We start from the raw sequence: 18,964 nt of genomic DNA on the forward strand, positions 1-18,964 counted from the left end.
CCCAATCCCAATCCTTTTCCTTCCCCGCCTTACCCCCCCCCCCCCCCCCGCACCGACGTTGTAAAGCTCGTTTTGGACATGACAACTTGTACTTCTCATTGTTGCAACAGGTCCACCTGTATCCTTAAACAACTGGTTTTTCCCCATCTCCTCCACAAGTTATACTGACATCAAATATAGTGAAAGCAGGGGTTATACTGTGGGGAGGGACATACAAAGCAACAAAGAGATAATCTTATAAATGCGTTAGAAACACATGCATGAAAGAAAAAAACCTTAAAATACACATCTAAGGGTTCATTTTCCTGACATCACATTATCTGACCTTTTCCGCTTGACTCATACATATACTAGATATTACAAATAAGGGAAACCATGGGACCTATGTTTCTTTGGGCCTGGCTTACTTCACTTAATATAATTTTTTCCAAGTTTTTCCATTTCCTAACAAATGGGGCAATGTCATTCTTTCTGATGGAGGCATAGAATTCCATTGTGTATATATACCACATTTTCTTGATCCATTCATCTACTGAGGGGCATCTGGGTTGGTTCCATATCTTAGCTATGGTAAATAAGGCTGCAATAAACATAGTTGTGCTAGTAGCTTTAGTGTGGTCTTGTTTGTAATAATGTGCAGATTTTTAAATGAATAAGTCCAACTCTAAATTATCTGCAAATTAATAAGCATGTATTTGTTAAGATAGTATATAAAATTCCTCAGGCTATCATAACAAATAACCACAAGCTAATTTTAAAGAACATAAGTTTATGCTCTCATTCTGGTAGCTGACGTCTACAGTTGGTATTGACAGGGTTGGTTCCTTCTGAAAGGGAGGAGAGATCTGCTCTGAGCCCCACTCCAGCGGCCTCAGCCTGACTTGACTTACACTCCTGTCTGCCTCTGACATCCTAGTGTCTGTGTGTCCCTCTTCACATGAGGACACTAGTATTGGAAAGGTCCACCAGTCTTGCCTTCTTGCATCTATAAGTGGCCTATTTACAAGTAAGATCACATCTTGGGTACTAAGGCAGGGAGATCATTTCGCCTACAGCTTATAATTTCTGACTTTCATCTTGAATCTCTGGAGGACTGTTGTGATAGGCAGAGAAATGAGAACTTTTTGTTTTGAGAGTTTTGATTTGTTGAGGGTCTTTGGGAAAGCAAAGGCCAGAAGGATAATAGACAGTTTGAGCTCATCACATCCAGGCTTTCTTTATGTTTTTATTATTTAGGCAGACATTTATCTCTGGTTAACTCTACCTGTTTTAGTTCCTGTAGATAGAGTAACTGTTATTTTTACTTCTGTGTTTTCAGTACATTATTCAAACAAGATCTTCTCTTGTACGTTTTAGGTCTTATATTGCCCTAGTTATGTCTTTAGACTTATTATAAATCCTTTCATGCATTAATGTTAAACAGGAAACTCACATTTATAGTCCAACTTTAAGATCTTAAAACCACATTAAAGATTTATACATAGAAAGTTGTAGAAACAAATATGTTTTCCTAAATTGTAGCCTCTTGCTTAGCTGCACATGGAATCTTCAGACATCAGAGACAAAAACTGTGATTTTAGAAATATTTTTATTCGTTCACCAACACCAGTTCAGCCAACAGATACTTAGCACTAGGTGTGGTTCCAGGGATGGACATGGCCGGACATCAACTAAGTGCCTGCTCCCCAGGGGGTTAGACTGACAGAGGAGGCCTCTCACACAGTCTGAGAGTGCAGGATGTCGAGACAGGTGTGCTGGGCAGGTGCATTTCTGTGAGGAGATGGGAAGTCCCATTCACTGAGCCAGCTTCAGTGAAGGGGGCCGGAGGAGGGCAGGCTCTGTGGATGTTTGTGGAGGGAACATTCTGAGTAAAGGGAGAAGCCAAAACAGAGGCCCCCACTGGGAATGATCTGGGGCGCTGGAGGGAGCAGTGGGTGGAGATGAAGCCAGGCAGTTGGGGAGGTCGGGACCCCTGCAGCCTCTGCATGCAGGGAGACGATGGTGCGCGGGGCCATGTTCACAGAACTCGCACCTCCCTCCAGAGCGCTGCCCTTGGGATGAAGCGCTGCCCCCAGATAGTCTCCCTTCACCCTCAACACCAGAGTGCCATGGTGAAATCTCAGTTTAGAAGGACTCAGAAAATGGAGCCTAAACCTAGACAGTACACATCGCAAGTAAGGCTGGACAGGCAGGATTTCTGTTATCTCTGCTCACTCATCTGTAGCCTTAGGATTGTCCCTTCCTCTTAGCCCTTCCCAAGACTAGAAAATCATGCCTTGCAAAAAGCAGGAGTGGGGTAGGGATGAGCAGGCCCATTGGTCTGTGGTGGGTGTCCTGCGGGAGGGCCAGGAGGACACAAGGAGCTGTCTTTCTGTTCTGAGGTGATAGAACCTGCCCGGGGAGCCCCAAGGTTGGATCAGCAAGCTCAGATTCAGACCTAACAGTGCCCAGAGCACAGACAAGTGCCCCTGCCCTCCCCATCCCACCCGCCATACCAGCAGCAGCCGGCACTGTCCTTGGGATGGGGTCTCAGGGTCTGCATGAAGTCTGTGGGTAGACCGACCTCTGTTGATGCACACTCAACTGAAGCTTTGCTTTCAGGCCCACAGATGACAGCAACCAGCCACCAGGCCGGGGTGTGCTGTCCATGCATGGGCTGACATATGGTGTGATCCGTGTGGACTCTGAGGAGAAGCTCTCAGTGCTCACAGTGCAGGACGTGGGCCTCGTCATGCCTGGAGGTGAGTGCGCTGTGGGTTGCCAGGGCTGCGCGAGATCCACCCATTGAGCCGGGACTTCCTCACTGCACCCACCTGACTTCCTAGGGCTCAGAACTCTCCTCCTTAAGCTTCAAATGCTTAAGGCAGTACTCGCCTGAGAACAGAAAATGAAACTGTCCGAGCAGCTGGGAGGGGCATTTGGGCATTCTGAAACCTTCATCCCAGGAGGGAATTGTGGCAGGCCGGCTCTGCACCCACACTGGCCAAGGCAGCCTCCCCGCTGCCACTCCAGGGGTCAGCTCACCTTTGTCATCCTAGGTCCTTGACCAGAGCTGACCACCCCCCATCCAACTTCCCCCAAAGGCACCATAGGCTTCCGAGCCACACTTGCCCTGTGTGTGCAGACGGAGGAGCACGAGTCTGTGTAACTCATGAGATGGCCCTCTTATAATAAACACACACAAACAATTTCCACAGATGAACAGAGACAACCCCCGGTCATAGGATCCTCGTCCTGCTGTGCCCGCCTGTGTGTCCAGCCTGCAGGACAACACATGGTAGCATGAAGGCTCCCTGCTATTTATTGTCTAAGATGGGAGCCCAGGCCCCTTCCCACTTGATCTGTATTTCCTTCTTGGAGCCCCACTGGGCACCTCCAAATAAGAAAGTCGGCAGGTCTCATGTGAACAGCATTGGTCACTGTGCAACCAGCACTCACGACACACAGGGTGACCAAGAGCTCTCCACAGGGGCCCAGGGTGCCTCCTGGCATCTCAGGTAGATTTCCTCTGCCTTAATCCATGACAAGGTAGGCTGAGCTCTCGCCAGAAGGGGTCTGGCCTTTTTGCTGCCCCGGGTAGAGCATAAAGGAAATAAAGGCAGATATTGGCATCCCGTGCAGTTCCTGCAACTTGGTGGACACCTTCAGATTCCTTCAGACGCTGTGTCACAGTAGAGTAGGCCAGGACATCCTGGCTCCATTTCTTCCTGCCTTTTTTTCTTTTTATTTTTCCTTAATAACTAGCTTTCAAATAAATAGATCCCCATGGTGGAAGCATCCAAAGATTCACAGAGAGAACATTCCCTTTTTCCACTTGAGGCATCCACAGGCCTCGGGTTTCCTTTCAGTACCTAGAAAGGAACACACACCCTTCATGGATGTGTGTTTGTGTTCTTTCTTGGGTGGCTTTTTTTGTTGTTGTTTTCTGTTATTCACATAACGATAGAGCAATAACCTTCATGTTTTGTATCTTTGAGTTTCTTAGCACATAAAGAATGTGTTCTTTTGTAGTGATGTGGAGTTGTAAGGTTTGAATACATAATAATTTATACCCTCCACTTTTGGGTGAGCTTTATACTTGGCTGTTGCCTGATGTGGTGAGGAACCCTATCTGTGTAAGGTGTGGGAGTTTGCTTCAAGGCAAGATGCCCACAACATTCTGTTAATATTCAGTTAGTCTTTCAGAAAGTCCATGAGGATGTATATTCCTGCCATGGTGGATGGTGTGTTGTTAGCCTTTTTTATTTTCATTAATCTGATCGGTGAATAGTTCAGTGCAGTTCTGATGTGAACTTTCCTTACTGTGAGTCAAGTTAACTTTTAACTTTTCATGTTTCCTCTGGCTGTACTTCTTTGAGCCTTCAACCTGGGATGGTCTCTGGCTCTTTCTGCCACCTCTCAGACACCAGGTTTGCCAGTCACACTTGTGATTGATGGTGGTATGCAGGACGCTGGTGTGCCAACACTGTGTGTATGGCAGAGATTTTGCTGGCGATATTTGTGTTCTTTGTACCTAAATGGCAAATATGTTGTTCCCTTTAAATACAATTTACAATTAAAATTAAAGCAGTTGAAATGATCGATGGCACAACAGTGGAACCTGACATCCTGCTACAGCGTGAGACATCATGACTTGGTTTAGGGAGAATGGGTACCTGACTGTGTGTGATCCTTGGTTTCCTTCCAGATACTGCTTCTGTTTGTGGCTTCCTGCATATTCATGTGTGCATTAATCCCTCTCCCACATTCTCTGCTCCCGGGTTTGCTTTCAGCCATCATGTGTTCGGTGAAGCCGGATGGCATCCCCCAGTTGTGCAGAACAGACGAGATTGGGGAGCTCTGTGTGTGTGCCGTTGCCACGGGGACATCGTATTATGGGCTGTCCGGTATGACGAAGAACACGTTTGAGGTAGGCTGGCCATGAGCTCCTTCACATAGCCTGGTACACAGAAACCAAAAAGCACTCCACAGTGACAATTCTTCAACTGAAATGGTTTATACCCTTTCCTGCTGGTTTTGTCTTTGATACATTTGGTTTACCAGCACCTTTCTGCCCTTATCACTAAAAGAGTAAGTACAGTTTCTTAAAAAGCTGGGTCTCCTTCTATTTGCTGTGTCACACGAGCGCCAGTTGACAAAGTGGCTACTGGAAGATGAGATGTGGATGGCCTGGCTTGGGAAACCGGCTGACCCCCTCTTCACAGCCTCACAGCCGAAGCGAGACTCAGGCAGGCGCAAACTCAGGCGAACCCAAGCTAAGGGTTCCATAATGATCTCCCCAGACAAAGGAGGACGTGGGCAGCGCAGGTGCCATTCAGACAAGAAGGGTGTAGGTGTGTGGACCTGTGTTGAGGGGTGGCTTGCTTGGGGGGCTGTGTGGTGTGCGCATGTGCTACCCATGAGCAGAGATCCCAGCGAGGTTCAGCTTGTGGGCTCAGGCATTCATGCTGCATCACAGTACTCTCAGAATTTCTTCTGCCTTTTTACTGGGTTGGGTGTAAGGCAGTATACATTGTTTGGAGATAATTCCTAAATGTCTAGAATTTTGAGTATAACATTTGTGATGGTGCCTGGATAGGACAGATTCATTGAGTGTGAACTCAACTCTAAAATATCCCCTGAAACCTGAGCTGAGTACAGTGTAAATAAGTCTATGTGATTCCTCAGCAGAGTGCAAGGGAAAGGAGCTCACTGTTCAGTCATACATAATTTGCCTTCTTTGTTTTTTTTTTCTTTTCCACTTAGTTGCAATAAGGAAAAATAATATTTGATGAATAAGGATCAGTTATGTTGCTAGTAAACGTATGTTGCTTAAAATGTACCTCCGTTCTCCATTAATTGCTTTGACCTCAGCTTATACACAGAGAAACAAACAGGTCTTTTTAGCCTTGTGTAATCATTTCTGGCTCAGGCTTTTGGAGGCTCTGTCCTGGGGGAGGAGTCGGCCCCGGGCCTCTGGGCACGGCCCAGGCCTGCAGGCACGGTACCCTGCTTGGGTAGGTGGGCACAGGGTGTGGGGGAGGGTGTTCCCATGTCTGTCAGGTGTCAAGCAGAAGTTACGATCTGTCACTGGAACCTCAGGATGTGGGACAGATGGGACCTGCAGACCTGAAAAGACATCTTGACTGGAGATCACCTCTCCCCAGGTCTTTCCCATGACGAGCTCCGGGGCCCCCATCAGCGAGTATCCGTTTATCAGGACGGGCTTGCTGGGCTTCGTCGGCCCTGGGGGCCTGGTCTTTGTGGTGGGTAAGATGGACGGCCTGATGGTGGTCAGCGGGCGGAGACACAACGCTGATGACGTCGTGGCGACAGCCTTGGCCGTGGAGCCCATGAAATTTGTCTACCGAGGAAGGTGGGTCGCGCCCGCTGCGAACTCGGGACGCTGCCCTGTAGCCGACTCCTCGTTATGAAGAGTTGAGAGGTTGCACCCATGCCTTCAGCTTACTTTGACTTAGTTTCCCCTCCCATATGGTCTGAGCTATTGGAGCACTGGGAGTTCATCTCCATTGTGCAGATGCAAGGGTTTATAGAGATTTCTGGAGCCCCCTACATATGCTTCCATTAAGTTAACCTATAAACTAAATAAAAATACACATGCGCAAAACTTTTTGAATCAGCAATTCAATAATAGAGAGCCCAGAGCTCCTGAGGCAGATGCCACTTCGAAGGAGGTCTGCAACGTCTTCTGTTTGATTTAGTTTAGGAAGCTAACAGGACTCCAGAAAGCTCCAGCTCCAGTATAACTTGGCTACCTTGGAATTCTCTTGACAACCAGGGTCTGTTTCTGCAAAGGAGGCGCAGTAGAGTGGCCAGATCTCTGTGCTGACCACACAGAGCAGCAGACTCAGCAGGGACCCGTTAGGTGCAAGCAGAAATCTTTGCTGCTGCAGAGAATATGAGTTCACAGATGCAGACTTGAGAAGTGAGCCGCAGGGCATCTCAGGTGTCAGCAGTTCCCATGGAGAGCTCCTCCTGTCCATTCCCAAAGGAGCAAGCCTTGTCCGATAGTGCTCAGACCTCCATGGAGCCGCAAATGACACTCAAGAGGCCCCCCACTCCCGAGTCCTGCTCACACTGCCCGTGTGTGGGCTTTGGGATGAGTTTGCGTCTGCGTGGGCACCTGTGAGCCCCTCGCTCCCTAATTAACCAGGGTTCTGAATTCCTCGCCTCCATTGCTCACTGCACGTTCCCCTCTGTCCCGCAGGATAGCCGTGTTCTCAGTGACCGTCCTTCACGATGAAAGGATAGTGATCGTGGCAGAGCAGAGGCCAGACTCCACGGAGGAAGACAGCTTCCAGTGGATGAGCAGGGTGCTCCAGGTCACACAGCCTCACCCGGCGCTGCCGGCCTCTCCTACCTTCCTGCTCCCCGTGCTCACTGTAGCTCATGGCTCTTCCCTGTGGGCTCCATGTTTGCTATGTGGTTCTCCTCCCCTCTCCTCCTATCCCCCACTGGACAGGAAACCCATCCATGGGGTTCACAGGAAGCAAACTGAGGACAGGGTGGGGCAGGGGGGTGGAGGAAACATGCCAGGAATTGCAAAGCCAGTCTACCCTCATACTGAGAAGGAAGGGCACAGGGAAGGTTTGCTGTTGTTGAGAATATTCTCTTTTTTCCAAATTCCCTTTTTTGTGTTTTATGATCTTCCAATAGTCTTATGTGTCAAATTACTCAGTGTGGTAAGTTTACTGAGAAAGCCCTTTGCCTGGCCATTTTTATACCCAGAGGCCTCTTCACATCACATCTTCATATCTTCACATCACAGAAACATTTTGTGTGTATAAATATTTTCTAAAAGCAGGGAGTGTGGTGGTGCACACCTGTAATCCCAGCTACTCAGGATACAAAGGCAGGGGAGTGCAAATTCAAGACTAGCCTAAGCAATAGTAGAGAGACCCTATCTCAAAAGCAAAATAAAAGCAGAGACTCAGAACATGGCTGAAGTGGTATGGCACTCAGGAAATGCCAAGCCCAATCTGTGGTACTGCCAACAGAATAATAATGATGTGTGTGTGTGTGTGTGTGTGTGTGTGTGTGGCTGTGTGTGTGGCTGTGTGTGTGGCTGTGTGTGTGGCTGTGTGTGTGTGGCTTAGTAGCCCCTGTTTCAACATTATCTCTTTCTTAATTTTCTAGGCAATTGACAGCATACATCAGGTTGGGGTGTATTGCCTGGCCTTGGTACCAGCAAACACGCTCCCCAAAACCCCGCTTGGGGGAATCCACCTGTCCGAAACGAAGCAGCTCTTCCTGGAGGGCTCTCTGCACCCCTGCAACGTGCTCATGTGCCCGCACACCTGTGTCACCAACCTACCTAAGCCGCGGCAGAAGCAACCAGGTACGTGGGAAAGCACCGCGTGACGCAACCTAGGGCCGCCAAGCCATGCTGGGAGCGCCAGGCTCACTGGGGCCAGGCCCAGGGGGTTCCTAGACCCCCTGTTCACCGGCCCCCCACATAGCCGCAAACTCCCCAGAAGAACCCACTTCCTCCCAATAAATGCAGTTGTGCTCGAGGTGTGCTGGAGGGAAGCAGCCCTGTGGAGCAGAAGGCCACTCAGCAATGTTTGCGCTAAGCACGTGGGTAGACTTCTTACCGCAATACCAGTACATGGTCACCAGGTGGGCTTGACAAGACACAGCCCTGTATGGCACGTGGGCGAGTCATCATGAGTCTTGTGTGGCCACCTGAGGAGCAAGGCACCACACACAGGAAAGCACGTTGAACGTGAAGTGTTCTATGTTATTTGTGACCTTGTTCTTACAACAGTGTGTCTGGACCAGGCCTGGTGGCTTCACCTGTAATCCTAGCCATAAAGAGAATGGGGGCTGGGTGCAGTGGGCATTGGTGGCTCACATCTCTAATCCTAGCTACTCAGGAGGTTGAGATCTGAGGATCGCAGTTTGAAGCCAGCCCGGGCAGGAGAGTCTGTGAGACTCTTATCTCCAATTAATCATTTAAAAAAGCCAGAAATGATGCTGTGGCTCAAGTGGTAAAGTGCTAGCCTTGAGCAAAAGGAGCTCAGGGATAGCACCCAGGCCCACAGTTCAAGCCCCAGGACTGGCGGGGGGGGGGGGGGGGGAATAGAGAGAGAGAATCAGGTTGCACCTAGGTATCAGTGACAGGGAATTTATTGTGAGAACGCACTAGATCAAGAGGTAGGAAACGTGGTCTGGAAGGACAGCATCCAGTGCATACAGAGTCCACCCCAGCTGGACGTGACATTGGCCAGCAGTAAGATGCCTGCTTCGCAGGTACTCGCCCCTGAGCTCAAACCACAGTACCGCCAAAACAGTGTTAAAGAGAACCTGTCACCCATCTTCTAAGGTAACAGAAATGTAACAGTTATAAAAGGAGGCTCCAGTCCACAGTGCAGCCCACCTGAGGACATTCCGTCAGCAAGGATAACGCTCCCTGCCCAGCGCCTAGGGGTGGGACATTGCTTCTTGCCCAGCATCCTCATGTGGAGTATCTTGTCACTTTCTCAGAGAAATGTCTACCCCTTTCCCCATGTGACTTTGTCAAGCAGCATATGGCAGGGATCCAGTAATCTAAAAGTTGCTGGCTTGAAGATAAGTGTGTAAATAGGAACCAGAAAGGTGAAATATGAATCTTAGATATACACAGATTCGGGGGTAGGTCTCCACTTTCTATTTTTACATCGAGGCAGTGATTCGCTATAAGTATATCCTACACACCAACCCCACGTCAACAGGAGGAGAGAGAGAGATCAGCAATTCCAGATGGGAACAGATTTGCTAAGAGTTGCAGCAACCGCACCTCTGGTCTCCAGGCAACCATTGGCCAAAGTAAGCCCATAAGCATGTGGTGCCTAAGATCCAAAACTTCGCCTTCAGAGAATACAAGCAGAAATTAACCCCAGTCAGGGAGATTATGCTCAGTAGCAGAGGAGCCCACAGTAAGGCAAGGAGAAAGGGCACATCACCCTGAGGTCTTGCTTTCCCTCCTAGTTTCAATGCTTTAAACCAGCTCAGGCCAATTTCCAAGTTGGCCTCTTAGAAGAATCGTCTTGCCCAACCTCATGGAGAATGTTAAGATACATTTCCAACAAATACTGAAGATAGGAGAAAAACAGCTGATAAGCAAGAATGCTGACTCTGGATGTGCTTAATTTTCACGCAGAAGCAATTAACACATGCTTCTACCACTCCTGCAGCTCCATTCATTTCAGCAAATGGCACATTGCCAGATTTGCTTGTTTTTTTGCTGTGAAGAAACGATTTCTCTTTCATAAGTACTTCATTAAGAACTAAGAAGGGTAGGGGGAAAACAATGGAGGGGATAACAAAAAAAAAAAAAAAAAAGAACTAAGAAGGGCCAGGCACAGTGGCTCTGCCTGTAATCCCCTTGCTCAGGAGATAGACATTAGAAAGATCTAGGTTTGAGGCCAAAGCTGGGAAAAAAGTTACCAAGACCCCATCTCAACAAATAAGGTGGACTTGTGGCACAAGAAGAAAGAAAAGGAATTTCCCCTGTCCACAGCTTCATGTTCTGATTCCACAGAAACTTAACAGCTCCTACGAATGCCCTAAAACCTAAGACAGTAGCAGACAAGAGCCCAAAAGTCTGTGGCTTCTCCTAGAGTAATATGATGAGTTGACTTTTTGTGACACATTCAACGTGGTCGGCCACATGTAAAGAATGAGTGGCCCAACTCTTGTTCTTACTTGGACAAGTCATCTAGAAGATATCAGGCCCTGAACTGCCTTGTACCATTAGTCATCATTTCAGGAAGTGTTTAAGAGGAGGCCAGGCTGACTGACTGGGTGGTTGTCATGGTAACTGGGCCATGCTAAGCCTTGTTCTTTACCACCACGCCCCTTGACCTACAGCCTGCTTTTTAAAAAACATCTCTGTTTAACTGCAGATGCAGGCTTTTCATATGGATGTAGTAAACCACACACATGTACCCTGATTCATGAACAACTATCCTTGTCAAGTTTAATAGTTCTACTTAATAGTACCTTCATTTTATATTTTATCAGCAAGTCAAGAATGAAATTTATGATGTCATCTTTATCATTTGTTTTATTTTATTTCTTTTTGTGTTGGTCCTGGAGCTTGAACTCGGGGCCTGGATGCTGTCCCTGAGTACCTGAGCTTTTTGTGCTCAGGACTAGGACTCTACCATTTGAGCTACAACTCCACTTCTGGCTTTTTGGGTGGTTAATAGGAGATGCGTCACATAGACTTTCCTTCCCATGCTGGCTTTGAGCATGATCTTCATTTCTCAGCCTCTTGAGTAGCTAGGATTACAGGCATAGTCACCAGCACCTGGTATCTTTTCTGTTTTACATTGCCGTTCTTTCTCCTTCTCTCCTTTTTTTCTCTCTTTTTTCCTTCCTATCCTCATCCCCAACTCATGACCTCTGATACAATGGGACATGTCTAGAACATTTAACCTCTTCCAGTCATATGTACATACCTTGCTTTGTGTATGTGTGCTTACTGAAAAGAAGATGTGAACAGTGGTACTTTGGCAAAACCTGGAAGAGAACCCGGGTTCCTAGCCATCAGAAGATTTGAGTTTCTAAAGTTTCTTTAGGAAATTTTCATCAGAAAAGAAAAGCTATCTGAAAGGAGCATAGCTTTTCTCTTTCAAAATGTTCTCCTAAACCAGGGAAAGAGCATTAGTTATTAAATCTGTGACAATGGAGCAGAAAAGGACTGTGATTTTTATAGTAGCCTTTTGGATCACCCTTCCACGTCCCTTGTGGAAGAACCTTATCAGTCAATAAAAAAAAATTTTTTTTTTGGGGTCCGGTCGTGGGGCCTGAACTCTGGTCCTGAGCGCTGTCCCTTAGCTCTTCAGCTCCAAGCTAGCGCTCTACCACTGAGCCACCTTCCCAGCCCCTCAATAAAATTTTTGAATAAATAATTCTCTAGTATGTCCCTTCTACCCTATTACTCTCTAAATCTATCCCAAAAGGTCTATATTATATATATACACACACATATATATGTAATATATATATGTGTATATATAATATATATGTACATATATATGTGTATATATAATACATATATTTGTACATATACAATACATATATATACTATATATAATATATATATAGACCTTTTGGAATAGATTTAGAGAGTAATGTATGTATATACCATGTATTTTATATTTTATCAGCAAGTCATATATATACATATATATATAATATATATGTACATGCATACATTTTATACACACACACACACACACACACACACACACACACACACACACACACACACACACACACACACACACACACAATAGCCAGGAGCCAGTGGCTCACACTTGTAATCCTTAACTACTCAAGAGGCTATTCAGGGGCTGGGAAGGTGGCTCAGTGGTAGAGCGCTTGCCTTGCATGCATGAGGCCCTGGGTTCGATTCCTCAGCACCGCATAAGCAAAAAGAAAAAAGCCGGAAGTGGCGCTGTGGCTCAAGTGGTAGAGCACTAGCCTTGAGCTGAAGAGCTGAGGGACAGTGCCCAGGCCCAGAGTTCAGGCCCCACAACCAGCCCCCCCCCCAAAAAAAAGGCTATTCAAAGCCAGCCAGACTCTTATCTCCAATATGCTACTCAAAAAGCTAGACATGACACTGTGGCTCAAGGGGTAGAGCACTAACGTTGAACATAGAGAAGCTCAGGGCAGTGCTGCCCTAGCCCCAAGTTCAAGTCCCAGGACCAGCACATGCATGCGCGTGCACACACACACACATGCACATACATACACACACACAAATATATTGTAATTTTTTTGTTTTAGGTCAACAGTCTTCACGAAGTGTATTAATAACATAAGAACAGACATCCAGAAAGTTAATTGCTTAGCAGTGAAGTACATCCTGTTTTTAGATTCTGTCTTCTTTATCATTTTTATTGTAGCCTCTGAGAATGCACACCCACAGCCCCTGTGTTCACACTCACTGGAAAATGGGGAAAATGGCATGGAGGGGAGCTAAGGGAAGTTCATGTGATGAAAGTACTTCCATGTAGCCTCTGATTGAGGTTGATTTGTCTTTGCTCATCGTTGTCCTTCCATCCTTTTTAAAAACTCTTACAGTAGCTACCATTTAAACCTGTCTTGGAAAGGGTTTCTGGAGAGGAAGTTTATGATCAAGCTGGGGGGCCACGTCTTGAGAAATTCCATTCCCTGCAAGGTCATACGTCCATTTTCCTTCCAGAAATCGGCCCCGCCTCTGTGATGGTGGGAAACCTGGTGTCTGGGAAGCGGATTGCCCAAGCGAGTGGAAGAGACCTGGGGCAGATAGAAGACAACGACCAGGCCCGGAAGGTAGGAGCGGAAGTGGATGCCGAATCACAGAGTGGCTGCCCCAAGTTCCTCCCTGTCCCCTCCATACCCTCCACCGAGGGTTCATCTCTGGTTAACCTTCCCTACCTCCCACTTGCCTTCCATGGGACATCTTGTAAGCTTAAAAGAAAAACGTTTCTTAGAGGATTTTCCAGAAAATTTATCATGGTACAAAATGAGAACTGGCAGGACTTAGACATTTGGAAACCATCCTAGTGTCCCCTTTCCACTCACTTCTGATTGTCCCCGCCAGTGCTGATGGGAAGCACACAGTGCCCATGCAGAGCTTGCTTCCTGGCTTCCGTCTTTCCATCCTTCACCTGCAGGAGAAATCCTCCAGCCCCTTATACACACATGAGTCACAACTTGTCCTAAGTAGTTGGGAGTCCATGTTAGAACAATTCACCCCTGACAGTGCTTAGAGCTCAGTGAGAGAGGTGTGGTCTCCCAGGGCCAAAAGATTATCCTGTTCTTCATACACTGCTAGGGAATGTGGCAAGACCAGCGGTGTAAATATCATCAGTGTGGCGACACACAGCTTACAACTTCAGAACACTCAATCATCATCCCCTCCCCCCCAGTACATTTCTGTTAATAAAACCGATTAGCACTATTCATGGCTCTTTCCTATATCCTGACATGTAATAGGACTGTCCTTTTTATTACACACTGAATCGACTCAGTGCATATAATCCATGTAATTTGCAGTGCAATTTGATGACACCAGAGAATTGCCATTCTAAAAACATAAATTTAATCGAGCCCTTTAAGCATGTTAGATACAACATTGCATCTCCGCAGCCCGTGTGAAAGAGCTTGCTGTATCAGCTCCCCTTGCCCATAGAGCAAGTGACTATGCCATCCTTACACGGGCTTGTAGAGAGCTTACCTAACCCTGACCACTTGGCCAGTCCCTAAACCAGGTGCATTGACTTCTAAGTCATTATAGGGAAAAAGTTACTAGCACTTGCTTGTCCTGTTTATTCATTTGTTCGTGGTTTTCCTAAAAATAAATGTCCTCATTTCCCAGTGGACGAAAGCATGCTATTGTAGAAACATCCAACTCCACTGAGATGGGATATTTTGATTAGATGTTGAGAGTGCCCAGACTTAACCCATCTGTAACCCATTTAAATTTCGAGAGTGCCCACCCAGACCTAACCCATCTGTACCATTGCAGTTCCTGTTCCTCTCGGAGGTCTTGCAGTGGAGGGCGCAGACCACCCCCGACCATGTACTGTACACGCTGCTCAACTGCCGGGTGAGGCATCCTGGCCCCAGTCCCTGATGGTTTGCCTTGCTGAGGCTGAGCTGGTTCCTGGGAGGTGCTCTTCATGATACTGTTGACTTAACCTACCTTTGCCTTCAGTCTTACTGAATTCACGCTCTCTCTCTCTCTCCCCCTCCTCTCTCTCTCTCTCTCTCTCTCTCTCTCTCTCTCTCTCTCTCTCTCTCTCTCTCTCTCTCTCTCCCCTCCTTCTCTCCCTCTCTCTCTCCTCTCTCTCTCAAGGGTTGTTTTTTAAATATATATGCCTATTATTTATAGTTGTATTTTAGCAACCATATTTGTAAACTTTCCAGCCCCAAATGTGTGATTAATGAGAACAATTGCAGTCTCTTGAAATATTTGTTTTTGTTTTGGCTACAAACTGCTTTTTAACACATATGAAGTCAGGCATTAATGACAGACTGTTAGGAATGAAAACCATTCCCACTATATTAAGTACAAAGGTTGTGTTTACATTTCCCATCAGGAAATCAAAATCATTAAACATTATCCTATACTACTACTTAGGAATGCCTTAAATATGCAAGCAAATGTTGACAATAGGAGTTAAATGTAAAAGTCTTAATATACTTGAAAACTTTTCACTACAAAAACAGCTTGAAAAATGCATTGAAACTGGGTGCAGGGACTTGCTCCTGTAATCTCAGCTACTCAGGAGGTAGAGATCCCAGGACTATGGTTCAAGGTTAAATCAGGCAAAGCGTGAGCAAATCCTCATCTCAGCCAACAGTTGGGCATGGTGATATGCATCCATTGTCCCACCTCTGCGGGAAGCGTAAGCAGGAAGGTTGAAGACCAGGCTGGCTTCAGCAAAAATGCAGCAACCTACTTAAAAACACCTAAAGCATAAAGGGCTGAAGATACGGCTCAAGTGGTAGGGCACCTGCTTGGCAAGAGCAAGACCCTGTTCAAACCCCAGTACAAAACGGGGGGGGGGAGGTATTTAAAAGGTAGTTCTCTGCAAGTACAGGCCCTTGCGACTCTTTAAACAAAATTATGGTCGTTGCTCGTCATCAAAATCTCAGTGTGTGAAGGTAGCTCTTCCCCTGCAAGGCAACCAGCTTGTCACAAATGAGAGGAACGGCCACCCGCATGGCTCTCTGCCCCTTGAAGCTTCAGTCCAGGTTTCTGGTTGAGACTATTTTTTGCATATGGTTTAGTTCACCCCACACCCCTCCACCTCAGGAACACTCTTTGAAATTGTCTTGGGCGCAGAGATGTCCCTATGGCTCATCATGCCCTGTGTCTGCCCAAGGCCTTTCTGTCCCTGGAAGAGGCATGAGATGTGGGGCAGGCCCTCTTCCTGCGTGTCCTGGGGCCTTTGTGGTTGCAGATGGTGAGGAGCTCCTCTGTAAGCAGCCCCTGCCACAGCAGCCCGTAGGCTCCACCTGCCCATGTGCTCTTGGCAGGATCCAGAGCTCTGTGGGGTCGGCTACAAGTCTGTGTATCTGAAGTGCCCACTTCCTTCTCTTTCCTCCACTGACCCATCGATCCTGTGAATACAGACCAGTCTCCCTTTCTGGACAGAGTTTTCTGCTTATCTTCCTCAGGAGCTATGGCCCTGCCCAAGTCTCCCTTTTATCGAGCTTTCTCCCTGACCTTCCTGTTCTCTCCATAGCTTGCTCATTCTTTCTCCATTGTCTCAGTGGCGCACTCCAGACTTTCAATATCACCTCCAAAGTGACGATAACTTGAGCTGATCTCCTGTGGCCCAAGCACAGTGCCTTCTCAGATCCTGTCAACTGAACATCCTTCCACGCTCTCTTCATTTCCTCTCTGCTGCCATGTTGCTTAGATTCTCCATGCACTGTAAGGCACAAGGAGACCAAGTCAAGGCCTGAACCACTTCCAAGACTTTTCCCTCAACATGGCCTAAAACAAATGCACTGTTCCCAGATTGTAGCATGGATAAATACCTTTGTCCAGAGATTCTAGTCATATAAGGGGGTGTCCCAAGAAAAGCCATGAATTCCTGAAGACACAAAAATCCAAAGCAGATAGATGTACAGTCACAAACAGGAGGGAAATAGGTTTCTAACGCCATCTACTTTGGGGCATGCATGGCTCATGGAGTGATGCCAGAGGCAGAGGCTTGGTGTCCAGCTGTTCTGACCCTGTGGCCATCACCTCCCTTTAGCGCCTGTGATTAAGTCATTGTCATAGCCAGACATGGGCTCTCAGTGGAAATCTTTACTGGAACTGACGCCCATGCCGTAAAATGATTTCCATGAAGAAAACAGATGCAGTTAGCCAGAGTGCAATTCCACAGATGTATCTGCTTTAGATTAGCATGCAGAAGGCTGGGCCAGGGCTGCCTTCTCCTGTTAGGCATGCCTGAAGCTTTTCGAAGCTCTCAGTGTGTGGATGGTCCTACCCTGAGCTGTCCGCAGAGTCACAGCACCCCTCTACAAAGTTCAGAGGCAAGCGTCTGTGTTTCTCTCCCACGCCTGTTTTCCTTGGGGCGCTGTCACACCCGGCCCTGCATGTCTGCAGGTCATGTCACTTGGCAAAATATTCACTTAACTTTCTAGTACAGGTGAAGCCACACATGTTTTCTAAGAGTAATATTTAAAATGGTAGGAGGAAATGGGTAGCATTCATTGTCCTAATGAATGACTTAAGGTGTCTAGAATGTTCTCACTGAGTATGTGTCCTCAGTGCCTTTCTGGTTTTTGTGGCCACATAATCAGGGCCTCCATCTTGGATGAGTATTTCAATGGATTATGAATTTGCTACTAATCCTCACTGGCTCATTTTTAGAGGGTTGGACAAGTTGGCTCACAGTGTGAGACATTCACAGAGTGTTCATTCATGTCTTATGGCCTGCGTAGTAAATAGAAGTGAGTTGTACATAGGATAAGAATACCAGGAAATGGTGGCTGTTTCTAAGACTTGGTGGCTGTTCTTTTATAGGACCACTTGTTGAGAAATTTTATATTTTCTTAACAACTAGCTCTTGGGAAAGTGAAATGTACAGCAGAAAAACACCAAAAGGTTGTGACCCTCACAGAGTGGTAATGAGCACTAATGTCATATGGTAGATCATCCCCCGAGTGGTGGTGACATTCAAGCATGCGAGCTGGGGGACAGAACAAAGAAATAGCAGAATCACTTAGATTACTATTAGCTGCCAGCTGAGTGTTTATAATTTGTGGAGTTGTGTGTGTGTGTGTGTGTGTGTGTGTGTGTGTATGCGTACACACATGCATGCACATGCACACGTTGTTTGTTTCTGAGTTATGCTAGCCTCAAACTCACTATGTAGCCTAGGCTAGCCACAAACTCTGGTCCTTCTGCCTCAGCCTCCAAGGGCTTAGGATTACAGATGCATACCACTGCACCTCTGTGATTTGCAACTCATACTTAGCTTTGCAATTTAGAACACTGAATATATGTTTAGTATTTCTAAGTACCCTTCTTGCTTCTAATCTTTCCTAGTAACTCATCGGAAGATTTTTTTTTAGAAGTCCAAACATTCTTTTCTTTTTGTTTCTACATAGTTTAAAAGTCTACTTGAAAATACATTTGATTATCGTTTCTTTTTTAGAATGTCTTTTTCATTGTTGCTTTTTTGTTTTTTGGCCTTTTGCTTTTCTTGATTTTTTTAATAAAAATTTACGGTCAGTCTTTATTTCTTACCATTTGAGCCCTACATGTCCACTAGTAATTCTTACTGCCTAAGACAGTTGTACTACAATCACAAAATGACTTGGAGTATTTGTTTTGTTTTTAATTCATCTCTTCCTAAGATGATAATTGGCTAAATTACTTCAAACCTTGTTAACCCCCAAATACCTGAATGCCCCTTTGATCATATTCTTCTTACCTGGAGATTGACTTCTGTTGGATAGAAGGAGATGTGGGTGGTGGCGACAAATGATGAGAACTTTCAAAAATTGCCTATGGTGATGATTGTACAATTTTGTGAGCACACTGCAAACCAATGAATTACACATTGTGGAAAAATGAATTGCACGCTATGTGAACTATGTGCCAATAAAGCAATGGAGGTACAGACTTACAAAAACCACCTGCTTCTGTGCTATCAGGGTACGATAGCAAACTCTCTGACGTGTGTCCAGCTGCACAAGCGTGCTGAGAAGATTGCTGTGATGCTGATGGAGAGGGGCCACCTGCAGGACGGAGACCATGTGGCGTTGGTCTACCCGCCAGGTGAGGAGCAGCATGCAACCTGACCCCCCCCGCGGGGCGGCCAGGCCAGCAGTTATGGAGGAGTCGCTCCCTTGCCCCCTTCGGCACTCAGTGCGAAGTTGCTGGGTGGTTGCCAAGAGCAGGCACTCTCCTCTGAGACTGTGAGAGGGCGCATCTCTGGCCCCACTCACAGGGACAAGG

The 18,964-nt window shown here is 46.7% G+C and overlaps 1 protein-coding gene across 4 annotated transcripts in view; it reads left to right on the top strand.

The window, feature by feature from the left end:
• Positions 1-18,964, top strand: part of Dip2c (disco interacting protein 2 homolog C) — a 309,177-nt gene that overhangs the window by 258,635 nt on the left and 31,578 nt on the right. For all 4 annotated transcript variants that reach the window (XM_069990590.1, XM_069990591.1, XM_069990592.1 and 1 more), the window contains 8 exons: positions 2,602-2,741; positions 4,773-4,909; positions 6,147-6,355; positions 7,208-7,322; positions 8,137-8,338; positions 13,196-13,305; positions 14,504-14,584; positions 18,661-18,784. In XM_069990590.1, coding sequence (XP_069846691.1) covers positions 2,602-2,741; positions 4,773-4,909; positions 6,147-6,355; positions 7,208-7,322; positions 8,137-8,338; positions 13,196-13,305; positions 14,504-14,584; positions 18,661-18,784 — 1,118 coding nt within the window. The remainder of the gene's footprint in view (positions 1-2,601; positions 2,742-4,772; positions 4,910-6,146; positions 6,356-7,207; positions 7,323-8,136; positions 8,339-13,195; positions 13,306-14,503; positions 14,585-18,660; positions 18,785-18,964) is intronic.

This window comes from Dipodomys merriami, unplaced genomic scaffold, assembly GCF_024711535.1.
Source record: "Dipodomys merriami isolate MVZ:Mamm:240054 unplaced genomic scaffold, mDipMer1.0.p SCAF_4, whole genome shotgun sequence".
NCBI lineage: Eukaryota > Metazoa > Chordata > Mammalia > Rodentia > Heteromyidae > Dipodomys > Dipodomys merriami.